An 11,587-nucleotide genomic window follows, 5' to 3' on the forward strand; every position below is an offset into this window, starting at 1 on the left:
TCCACTAGAGTATTATCCTTGTAACATCAGGTGATAGTCTTCTCGAAACTCCAAGCTGGTGACGACGAGAAAACAAAGAGATGCTGCATCCAAGGTGGTCCAGGTCGATGTATACAGAAATGGAAATTGATGCCTTACTCCACTGACAAATTAATTCTTGTGTCTAGTTTCTCGGAAGGTCACGACTGTCCCACTACCCCGCGAGAGCCATAGCGATTGAATTCGTCTTAGTTTTGAAAAGGTGTCTTGAGAATATTGGAGTCCTTATGGAGTCATTCACAGGCAGCCCTAGGACAGTGGCAATATCTATTGATTTTTGAAGGCCAACTCTGGACCCTACACTGATAGGAGAGCATATCTGACTCTTTACGGGATGTTCGAACTTCTAGCAAAGAGAGCATAAAGTTGCTGGAGTCCGGAAATGACACCAAAACTCCTCAAAATCTGGAAGCATCAAATACAAGATCGGTAAAATAGGGATTGCGGAGTCAATTGAGCAGCAGGACAAGCCGCGAAAGACTTGAGGGGGCCCAGAGGCATAGTGTCTACCCTCTTAAGCGTTGAGCTCGGAGGGCATCGATTGGAAGGATTACGCATGGTGCTATTCTCATTGCCACATCGAAAACAGCGTGATGCATGGGAAGTCGCTAGGGAAGAAGGCGACTTTTCATCACAGCTGCCGAACAACCGTCGAAACTCCGCTCAATTCTTTCGCCGTCGCAATATCTCAGCAGAAAATTCTTGAAGAATTGAAACAATAGTAACTTCGAGCGTTGACAGAAGGTTTATATCTTCAAAATGAGTTAGACTACCAAGAACGTCGAGAGCGTCATTCCCCTTCGGGCCGCACCTTTCACAGGCCCAAGCCCGTGCTCGCTTATAAGAGAATTGGTTAGGCAACCGAGACCCCGCACAAAACTCTTTCGATGATTTAGGCCACTGGAGTAACTGCAGCTGTTGTCAGCGCCATCAGGGCACGAATTCAATGTGTCGTGTTCAACAGATTTTGGCAGGATTAGCACTCTGATCGTTCAACCCGACGCTGCTTGGAGGGTTCCATAGCCCTCGTTTCTGCGGTCTGCTGTATTCTTCTCCAACCGCTGCTGAAAAACTGGAGAGGGTCATAGTATGGATACTTTGGAGTTCCCTTTAGGATATGGCCATCGACGGCAATTAGAAGGTCGATTACCTAGGTTTCCGAGGGTGCTGGATGGCCGAGAACCAAGCACCCGCCATCCTCCTTCAACGAGGCACAATCCTTCAACATGACAAAAATGACAAAGTTCGTGCGCTTGAAGACACCAATCTTCTGATATAAGGAGCAAACATCATCAAGATTGGGAAAGACTTAGTGGTTAGTCCATACACCGAAGTCATAAACTGCCTTGGTAAGGTGATCTCGCCAGGCTTCGTTGATACCCACCATCACGTTTGGCAAACGCAACTTAAAGGAAGACACAGTGACGACAATCTACTAGATTATACTGAAATTGGAATTGGCAGCCATACAACTGTACTGCATGTGACGTATTCTGGGGAGAGTTGGGAAGTCAAATGGAGGCTATTGATGGGGGCACTACATGCATTGTCGACCACGCTCACATGGCTTACTCGCTGGGTCACGGCCTCGCTGCCCTTGCTGCTACGCTCAGCTCAGGTATAGAATCAATCTTGTGCCTGAGCGTGACACCACGGCTTAAAAGATGGGATACTGAAAGCGTGGCCGATAGCGAGCTCTTACCTCCTTGGTTTTGCCCCTTTGCTGCGAGACCTCAGCAGCGAACCGAACTGCAGTTTAGAAGAGTGGCTATTGAGCTTAGGTTTGATTCATACACTTTGCCAGCGAGGACGTAAAACGAATTTTTGAAACCGCTCGGGATATTGGAGCCAAAATTATCACGTCCCACTTGCGAAGAAATAACATTGCAGGTAAGCAGACAGTTCCGGTCTACAAATACCTCATTACGGTATACTGACTCCATGGAGGCATGGGACTCTCTGCGCCTAAAGCGTTCCAACAGTATGGCCTTCTCAAGGCTGACATTATTCTGTCTCATGCCACCGGCTCTGCCGCGGAGGAACTCGACATATTGCGAAAATCGCGAGCATTCGTTGCCGCCATTCCGGGCACTGAATCTCAAATGGCTCACGGCGAGGTCATCGGGCTCAGAAAAGACGTACGAGGCTCTATAGGTGCCGATTGTAGGTTCAGACCACACATCCTTCCACCTGGTCTAGCTTCAACTCTGACGATGCTTTTGGTAGGCCAGTCCAATAACCCTTCGACCCTGCTTCATGCAATGCAGGTCGGTCTTGCGGTAACACGTTCACATCGCAACTCACGAATCCTGGCCACGGAAAGTTCCCCAAAGTTATCGAACCTACGACGGAACATGCTTTCAATTTAGCGACAATACTGGGGGCACGGGCTGCCGGCGTATCAGATAGAACCGGAAGTTTGGTAGAAGGGAAGGCGGCAGACATCATTGTGATTGACGGCAATACTCCTGCCATGTGTTGCGCCTTCGAGCATGATCCCCTGGTTACGGTAGTCAGACACGCTGGTGTGCAAGAAATAGACGTCGTCATCGTTGCAGGCAAAATCCTCAAAGAACAGGGCCGACTTGTCAATGTCGCCTTCGATGGCCCGGAGGCTTGGGACCACAGTGAAGAGGTTATGGCGATATTCAACAACAGAAGCATCCATTGGTCTGTGGTAGCGGGGCAGTTACGCAGCACAAGATTGGATATACAAAAGAGAATAGACGCTTGCGATATGGGGGTTGCGAAGGCGGAAATCCTCAAACTTTGGGGTTCAAAGGACGGCAGTAACATGCTAGTATAGAAGGGCCACCATTATATGATCTATAGAAAGAAACCAGGAGAGATGGAGGAGGACGGTTCATCCGCAAAAGGAACTCTCTGAAGACAGTCATACAGGCTTTGGGTCAATCTTTCAATACTTCCCTAGGTAGGAAACTAAAGCCGAGGTACCTCGTATGCTTATGCTGGTTAAGCATTTCGCCGTCTGAGTAACCAAATCTCTCCTGCAACTCTAAGCCAAGAAATCTGTCTCGTACTTGGCCATGGTTACCTGCTTCAGTATATATTTTATGTTATTTTCTGAAGAAGAGAGTACGCCATGATGCCGGGATATAGCCTGGCTATCTTCCTCCCTGGCTCAGTTAAGGGAAAGGGCATTGGCGACATCTAAGACTTGGGGGTATGACAAACTAAAATCTGTCACGTTAAGCTGCGACTTCGGCGGTACCCAGTCAGACCAAGCACGTCATTCGGCGGTGAAATTTTGTCGTCGTGCTGATATGTTATAACTTCAACTTCTACCTCAGTTAACAGAAATGTGGTCGATGCAGGTCTCTGCCACTTCTGGTCATCAACTACCCCCTGCTGTTAAACCGTACACATGGCTGAAATAGTACAGACTGTTAAGAAGCTCGCTCAAAACAATGTAGAGCCAGTGGCTCACCCTCAGCCGCGCAGTACCCAAAGTCCTTCAAGGCATTCAAGACTCGACGAAAGCGACTTTGTAACGGTCACAGAAGATCGTGAACTTAGGCGGGGTCTTCACCAGCGGCATGTATCCCTCATCGCGATCGCGGGAGCTATCGTAGGTTCGCCGCGTTCCCCCGTTGCCCCTGCATCTCAAGGCTGACCAATTTTCAAGGGAACTGGTCTGTTCCTGGGACTCGGAGGATCAATTCAGACTGCTGGTCCCCTAGGAGCCCTACTAGGCTATGCAACTATCGGCGTTGTTGTCTGCGCTGTACAGTTTGCACTTGGCGAGGTGACAGCTTTGTTGCCTGTAACTGGCTCTTTTGTCCGCCATGCAGAACTGTTGATCGATCCTGCCTTCGGCTTTGCTATAGGGTTTGTTCTCTTTCCACGTGTCAAGCAGTGTCAGTTTCTAACACATGATCAACAGGTACAATCTGGTCTACGGCAATTGTCTCTCTATCCCGGCTGAAATCACGGCAATTTGCGTTCTCTTTCAGTACTGGACCGACATCAACCCTTCAATATGGATCGTGCTATTCGTTGCTATGACAGTGGTCGTCGGCTTATCCTTCATTGGTATTTATGGTGAGGTCGAGTTCTGGTTTGCTCTGCTCAAGATCCTCTTCATTGTGTTCCTGATCATCCTCGGCCTGGTCATCGACCTGGGCGGTGTTTCAGGCACGCCTCGCACCGGCTTCAAGTACTGGAAGAATCCCGGACCATTCGTCGAGTACATAGCCACTGGTTCTTGGGGTAAGTTTCTTGGTTACTGGGCCGTCATGAGCAATGCTGTCTTCAGTTTCGCGGGGACTGAGAGCATCGCCATGGCCGCTGCCGAGACGCGACACCCTCGTGTGGCGATCCCCAAGGCCTGTAAGCGGGTCTTTATCCGTGTTTCGACATTCTACATCCTCGCCGTGCTCATAGTGGGCATGCTCGTACCAAGCAACGATCCCAGACTCGAAGACCAATCCGGCACCGCCGCACAGAGCCCATTTGTTATCGCAGCCAGCGCCGCGGGCCTCAAGGGCGTTCCGTCCCTTGTGAATGGCGTCGTGATTACCTCAGCGTGGTCCAGCTCAAATCAAGCTTTACTTTCTGGCACCCGCGTCCTGTACGGCCTTGCGCTGAAGAACCAGGCGCCTAAGATCTTCTTGCGCACTACACCATGGGGTGTTCCCTATGTTTCCGTGCTATTCTTTGCGGCTTTCATGTTCCTCGCTTTCATGAGCCTATCGGAGGGTGCGCTGACGGTGTTCTGGTGGCTCGTGGATTTGACAGCGTGCGGCGTGCTAATCTCGTGGATCACGGTCCTGCTAAATCATTTCCGGCTACTGCGGGCCATGAAGGCGCAAGGACTGGAGTTGAAGATGCTGCCTTGGCATTCAAGATGGACTGGTGCGTGTTGATGTACTCCCTTTTTTTTTTACATGCTATATGCTAATGACACGTTTCTGATAGAGTTTTCGACACCTGTGGCACTGTTCTTGTGCGTTGTGATCCTCCTCACAGCTGGATTCCCGGTCTTCACGAAAGGCAATTGGTCGACCAGCGGGTTCATCTCATCGTATTTGTCAGTATACCAACTTCTGCAATCAACTACCAAAGTACTAATGTTATTATCAAAGAGACATACCTCTTGTACTCACAGCATATTTTATATGGAAGATATATAAGAGGACTACGATTGTGAAGCTTTCAGAGATCCCTCTTGAAGAGGCTCTTGAACGGGCTGCCGAAGATATAGAGCCAGAAACTAAATTGCCAAAATGGAGGCAGGTGATAGGGTTCCTTTGGGACTGATGGTGTCCTTGCTGTTGAAAAAGGATTAGACTGAAATCACATCATTGATACCTACATAAGTCCACAACATATCGAACCACAAACAGCGGAGAAAGACCGCCATCACTTCGAAAGTGGGAAGGTCAAATGGGCTTCGCGGCAAGAGACTTTTGGCTGGCAGGGCGATGGCTGTCCTTCCAGATGTCGGACAAGGTCCGTATTTCGGGCAGGCGGGGCGGTTCAGACTATTCCAACCAGAAAAGGGGCTGAGTGCCCCAGAGCGCTATCTAAAGGAGATTGAAAGAGTGACTGGGGTTTTGGAGGCCCACTTGGCCCAGCGGAATCGGGAGAGGACCCAGGGTGGCGGGGATGGACCATGGCTTCTCAGTAAAAGGCTGTATTATGCGAACATTGCCTTTGCTCCCTGACAGTTGCCAGGTTTTCGGCCAGGATGAGTACGACCAGAGCAGGTTCCCGCTGGTAGACGAGTGGTTTCGCAAGACTCCCTCCGGACCTGCAGTCCAGAAGGTGTGAGAAGACTTTGAGACCAAGAAGGAAGGGAATGGACACAATTCGTTGCAGTAGCTGTTTGTGTGGTTTCGGTTCTGGCATTCTTCTACACTCTTGGCCAGGAGGAACATCCCGGTAAAACTCATCAATGTCCCTCGAACCCCGATTCTCGCTGATTCCCTGGCACTATGTCGACGGCCCTGAGCCATTCTTTGCCTAGGTCGATACCTCAACAACACAACACGCACAAAGGACCGATCAATTAGCCCAGGATTTGGCCCCAAAGCACATCACGGGTTATTGAATCCGTTCGGAGTAAGCAAATTAGCGCTTGAGTTCTTGCCTTTCATTGGGAATGGCGACACGCCTGGAACATTGATGTTGACAGTTTGGATAAAGTTGATAAAGTACTTCTGTACTTGTCGCGCCAAAGGGGCGAAAAAGAATTGAGTTGTTCGTAGAAGTCTGGCTGCCCCATGACACGTACACTTGGTCAGATCCAGGAGGAGAGGGATCAACTTCGAACCTGTAGTGTACATCTGGCCTTTGTAGGACCTTCTTAAGAAGTCGGCATTGCAACTGACGGCCAGTATCTCATAGATCATAAAAAGAGATACGCCATGGGGGATCGAGATAGTGATAGGCACAATTGTACGCTGGATGATAGAGCACATTTTGAATGTAATTGGCAATTTCTTCGACGATAGCACGGTAAACAGTCTGTAGCCGGGGTTTGATATCTTCATTCTGCAGAGAAGCTGAGACGAAAAAAAGGTCTTCAATCTGGGTATGTCTATAGGATACGCCGGCGTTTTGGGAGAAGTGCCCGGAAAGGGAGTGCTGGGCTCGGTAGCTGCACATGAAGCCGCCATCAGGGATGGAGTTGTACTGGGAGAAACCCGTAGTCAGAGAGTAGCACCTGTCGTGCATTTGCCAAGATGATATCCTGGGCAGAGACTTTCCGTGCTCCTTCGAAGGTTGTGGCGTTCAATAAAGAGAGAAAACTTTTGGTTATGTCCTCGACTGCCCGAGTTGAATAAGACTGAATTTCCTGATCACCGGTGTCCTAGTAACTCGCCAATGTCGAACCTGTTATGATCCAACGAGCAATGGCAGGCGCCGTGTATCAGCGTCAAGCAAGGTCTTTGAACGCCCAGGTATCTCGTGTTTCCAGGCCACCACGGCATGGCTATATTCGACAATAAGTAGTTCTCTGATTACTGCCGTATAAAAACAGTTCTCTTCATTCATCAATTTCAGTGCTTGTTTCCCCGTGGCCCAGTTTGTTGTTCGCAACTGAAGCTGAAAAAATGAGCGAACAGAATAGTGGTCTTGGAGCAACCCGATCGACAGTACATCGAACATAGCACTGCTGCCTGAGACAGTCGAGCGTGGGCCTCCATGGGGATACCTGAAGAAGCTGACGCCTCTCCCCAAGATGAGTGACACGCCTGTGCGACAAGAGTTTTGCTTGCTCGCCGGGCTGGGTACCAGCAAGCCGGTCTCAACGGTTTTCGACGACAGCTACGACACGGTTAAGTTAAAGCCAATGAATAGAGAGCAATGGTTCCGCCAGAACGCCACGGGTGCGATCCAGAGGCTGAGAAGATTAAGGAAGGTGGGTGAGCGTGGAAGGAGAGACTGTGCGGGCTCTTTTAAGAGGTTATGAACTCCGGGGTAAGCAATGCTGGGAAGATTGACATTATGGAAGTGCAGGCCTCCATGGTGCCTGTGGTGAATCGTATTATAGCTAAATGCGTTGCATACAACACCCCAGTGAGAGAATGAAAGGACAAAGGACAAAGGATAAAGGGGCCACAGCCTCACTAGCCCCGTCGGCGCAAACGGCCGGCGGCCTCCCGTCGGCGCAATAAATGAAGCAGATAAGCGACGCCCGCCAATGGCATGAATGCCCTTAGCGTGCATGGGCGGTACCAAGGGAACTCTCTGGAGATGCCCGGTGGAATTGATTTCGATAATACACATGTCACCCTTGCAGAATACCAAGTCCGCTCGGGTTTCGAAACGAATGAGACGACAATTTCAACTCTTACCATCAGCCTGCATCACCAATTATACACCAATTTTAGTCGGTCGTTACGATTTTTTCTTTCTTCTCAGAGCAGCGTTTGTATGGCAGCGGCAGACCAGAAAGCTCGCTAAGTCATTTCAACAACATAGCTTTCCCCCCTTTTCGTTGAGGGCTGCTGCTTCGGGCATGGCCGCTGTCGATATCTTGAAGTTTCCCATATTGTCCCCGGCAGATACGACGCCTCTAGACAGGCTGAAAGAAGCTGGGTACGAGGCATCGCAGATCCTGGCCGTGGTCGGCAAGACCGAAGGTACGACAGTTTTGCTTTTCCGCCTCTACTCCCGTGATAGAGGTGCACGACTACTACGTTTACAAGACCAAGAGGCTGAACGAAAGATTATTTTTCTTAGGGAACGGCTGTGTTAATGACTTTTCTCGAACCTTGGCTTCGGCCGTCTGGGAGCCACGGATCCCACAGGATGCCGTGACCATCTTCTCTGGCGGCACCGAGGGCGTGCTCAGTCCCCATGTCACTTTCTTTATTCGCGCACAGCCAGGCGTGACCACGGGGCTGGTCGCTGCCATCGGACGCACACGCGTCCTGGCACCGCACGAGGTTGGCACGTCGGCGCACTCGCGCCAGGTCGCGCAGACCGTGTCGCACATGATGCAGCAGGCATCGGTCACGCCGGCCCAGGTTCACTTAGTCCTAGTCAAGTGTCCGCTGTTGACCTCGGCGAAGATCGAGGCCATCCGCGCCGAATCGCGCACCCCAGTCACCACCGACACCTACGAGTCAATGGCAAAGTCTCGATACGCCAGCGCGGTGGGCATTGCGTTGGCGCTGGAAGAGCTGTCCCACGATATGCTCGAAGAAGCATCAGCCTCGCAGAATGTCTGGAGCGCCAAGGCAAGCTGCAGCAGCGGCGCCGAGCTAGAAGACTGTCATGTGCTCGTCCTGGCGACGGACCCGGCCGTCGCGGTGGAAGCGGGACAGCAGCAACGAGGTCATCTGCACGCCGTGTCGCGGTATATGGCCGACGCCATCGACGCTTCGGCCGTGTGTCATCTTCTCGCGCATGTGAAAGGCGCGAACGGCAAGGTCGTCCAGGTGTTCGCAAAGGCAGAGGCAGACCCTAGCGGCCGTGTCCGGTCGTGGCGGCACACCATGAACACTGATAGTGACATCCACAGCACCCGACACGCGAGGGCCGCAGTGGGTGGCTTGATTGCCGGACTCGTGTCTGACTGCGAGATCTACGTCAGCGGAGGTGCAGAAGGGCAGGGGCCGTCTGGGGGTGGTAGCCTCTGCATGGTATATAAGGCTTAGTAGCTATGAACGTGTCCACACGTACGCACATGTTCTCGAACGCCAGGAGTTTTTTTTTTTTTTTCTGCGCTCAGCGAGGCCGCTACCCTTCCCGGAAGACCAATGGGTCCGACCAGCTTTTCAAGCTCGCTCGCCTTTCGTCACATATACCAACCCAGCCCAGCCTTGTTCTATCCCTCCCCAGGTATGTCGTTCCACGTTCATATCCCATCTCTCGTTCTTCCTGTACAGCTGCCAGACTTATTGGGAGCCTCTCTCACGAATCCTGACCACTAGCGGATCCCGAATCCTGGCGAAGAAGAAACTCCTTGAGACGGGGATCTCGGGCAGAGGCACATTCTTTTCGTTCCCGCCAAAGCCGCCGCTCGTGGTGGTCACCAATTCTACATCGAAATATAGCAGTAACGTTCCGACCAGTTTGACCAGCTGTATACATAAAAAAAGCCATCATTTCGTAAGCAAGCTGCGAAGGGAATGTGGAATAGGCTGGAGATTTGGGGGGGGGGTGGGGGAGGGGTCATCACTCACCTCCATCATGGCAACGTTCTTGCCGATGCACTGCCTCGACCCGTGACCGAAGGGCATCCAGTACCGCTGCATCTCCTCGGGGCTGATCCCGCCTGACCCGTCGATCCAACGGTCGGGGTTGAACATGTGGGCGTCTGGGCCAAAAGTTTCCGGGTCCAAATGGACCGGCAGGGCGGACATGCCGACGATCGTCTGTTCCCCAAAGTAAGGCATGGTTCTCTTGTACTAACTAACCACTAGGAGTCGGGGAGCAAACCTTGGCGGGGAAAAATGTCCCGGCAACGACGCGGCCGCCCTCTGGCACGTACCGCGGAAGGTTGATCGTGGCAGGAGGCGTCAGGCGAAGGCTCTCTTTGATCACTGCTTGCAAGTAGGGCAGTTTGCCAAAATCGGCATATGTCGGAGGAGTCTCGTCCGTCAGGTAATTGCGCTCACGAAACGCGGTCCGTAATTCCTTGGTCAGAGCTTCGTAGACCGCAGGATGGCCTAGGATGTGATAGAACGTATAGCTCAGGGCCGACGACGTGGAGTCGCTGCCTGCGACACTGAATGAATTTTTAGCTTGGGCTGAGTAGAAACGCGAGGCGGCCTAACTTACATACTCGAGAAAGCCTCAGTCCTCAAATCGATAGAGTCCAACATCTGGCCAGTGACTGGATCCTTGGCCTCGATGAGTCTCCCTAACAGATCTTTCCGGTCGCTGACTTTCTCTTGCCTTCGCTCGACACGAGACCTCGTAAGCTAGAGAGACCTGGTTAGCCAGATAGATACCTTCGCTAGGAAGTGCCCCTAACCTCTTTCAGCCTTTCACGCCCCGCTTGCAGACTCTGGAGCCACGGGATCGGGAGCCAGGTCCATTTCGTATACGGGATCAGGGATGGCATCATTCCAATCGTAGATCCAAACTCCATCTGATTGTTGATAAGACGAATATGCTCGTCCTCCACTCCTGTCTCGAGCATCCCAAATCCCTCGCTGAAAGCCTGGAACCGGGAACGATCAGTATTCGCCCTCGTAGAAAATGGATCGCCAACACATACCAATTCTCCAATCACATCGAAGGCAAAGAAATGACACCATTTTCCCAGGTTAATCTCAGCTCCTGAGGCTGCGAATCCTGACATCTTGGCCATGAAGATTTGAAGGCGCTCCTGGACAAACTTCTCCATAGACTGAAGTGCGTTCATAGAGTACCCGTGAGACACGATCCTTTTACGCTGAGCATGCAAATACGGATCTCTTTGGCCAAATATGGTCGGTCGGAAGGCGGTGAAAGCACTTTGAATTATCTTAGTTTAGAAGTGTATTGGATATTCATAAAACTCACTCGTAGTAGGTTGTCTGCAGCAGTTAGGCAAATGATACCTTTTTCGAGTTCCGCACCGGGACTCACCTTTAGAAAATCCCTTCCCTGAACGGTATTGTAAATCTCCCGAATAGCCGACCTGTCAGATATGATCACCTCGTTCGGGGCGATACGGACGATGGGTCCATATTTTTGATGGAGAGCCAGAATCGTTTCATGAAAGTTGCCATTGTTGAACGACAGCAACTTCCAGAATGGGCTTAAGGACGCCCAAAATGGTCCATTGATCTTCGCCAGTGGTGAGAACCATCGCTGGTAGATGGTGAACGAAAAGATGCATATGAAAACACCGGCCACTGGAATCACCCATGACAGTTGACACGCAAAATCAACGGCTTGGACAGCCACGGAAGCTGCTTTTCCACGCATTTTGGAGTCTCCGTCCCGTGTATACTTCGCCATTGCTTCTTTTAGTGGTTGATACGCTTTTAATATGCCGAGACTCTTGCGATGGTGGCAGTCGTCCCCTCTCCTAGTCGTGTCGGCTCCCAGCCGCGGATCTCTCGGGTCCATGCCGATCGGC

At 51.4% G+C, this 11,587-nt stretch overlaps 5 protein-coding genes across 5 annotated transcripts; 4 read left to right on the forward strand and 1 right to left on the reverse strand.

Moving 5' to 3' along the window:
* Window positions 1-1,602: 1,602 nt before the first annotated feature.
* On the forward strand, window positions 1,603-2,845 carry Z519_09450 (uncharacterized protein; the record flags this gene model as incomplete). Its single annotated transcript, XM_016767173.1, has 4 exons — window positions 1,603-1,793; window positions 1,844-1,929; window positions 1,987-2,202; window positions 2,307-2,845. The coding sequence occupies 4 exons, from the start codon at window positions 1,603-1,605 to the stop codon at window positions 2,843-2,845; spliced, it is 1,032 nt and encodes a 343-aa protein (XP_016616689.1).
* Window positions 2,846-3,424: 579 nt separating this feature from the next.
* Window positions 3,425-5,319, forward strand: Z519_09451 (uncharacterized protein; the record flags this gene model as incomplete). Its single annotated transcript, XM_016767174.1, has 5 exons — window positions 3,425-3,628; window positions 3,686-3,888; window positions 3,944-4,914; window positions 4,978-5,089; window positions 5,145-5,319. The coding sequence occupies 5 exons, from the start codon at window positions 3,425-3,427 to the stop codon at window positions 5,317-5,319; spliced, it is 1,665 nt and encodes a 554-aa protein (XP_016616690.1).
* A 1,927-nt stretch (window positions 5,320-7,246) lies between these two features.
* On the forward strand, window positions 7,247-7,477 carry Z519_09452 (uncharacterized protein; the record flags this gene model as incomplete). The annotated part of the gene is made up of 1 exon (XM_016767175.1): window positions 7,247-7,477. One exon carries the CDS (start codon window positions 7,247-7,249, stop codon window positions 7,475-7,477), a length of 231 nt encoding a protein of 76 aa, XP_016616691.1.
* A 549-nt stretch (window positions 7,478-8,026) lies between these two features.
* On the forward strand, window positions 8,027-9,170 carry Z519_09453 (uncharacterized protein; the record flags this gene model as incomplete). The annotated part of the gene is made up of 2 exons (XM_016767176.1): window positions 8,027-8,150; window positions 8,251-9,170. The coding sequence occupies 2 exons, from the start codon at window positions 8,027-8,029 to the stop codon at window positions 9,168-9,170; spliced, it is 1,044 nt and encodes a 347-aa protein (XP_016616692.1).
* A 240-nt stretch (window positions 9,171-9,410) lies between these two features.
* Window positions 9,411-11,577, reverse strand: Z519_09454 (uncharacterized protein; the record flags this gene model as incomplete). The annotated part of the gene is made up of 7 exons (XM_016767177.1): window positions 9,411-9,596; window positions 9,699-9,890; window positions 9,955-10,243; window positions 10,297-10,439; window positions 10,493-10,681; window positions 10,739-10,987; window positions 11,092-11,577. The coding sequence occupies 7 exons, from the start codon at window positions 11,575-11,577 to the stop codon at window positions 9,411-9,413; spliced, it is 1,734 nt and encodes a 577-aa protein (XP_016616693.1).
* Window positions 11,578-11,587: the final 10 nt, after the last annotated feature.

This window comes from Cladophialophora bantiana (genome assembly GCF_000835475.1).
Source record: "Cladophialophora bantiana CBS 173.52 unplaced genomic scaffold supercont1.15, whole genome shotgun sequence".
NCBI classification, from domain to species: domain Eukaryota; kingdom Fungi; phylum Ascomycota; class Eurotiomycetes; order Chaetothyriales; family Herpotrichiellaceae; genus Cladophialophora; species Cladophialophora bantiana.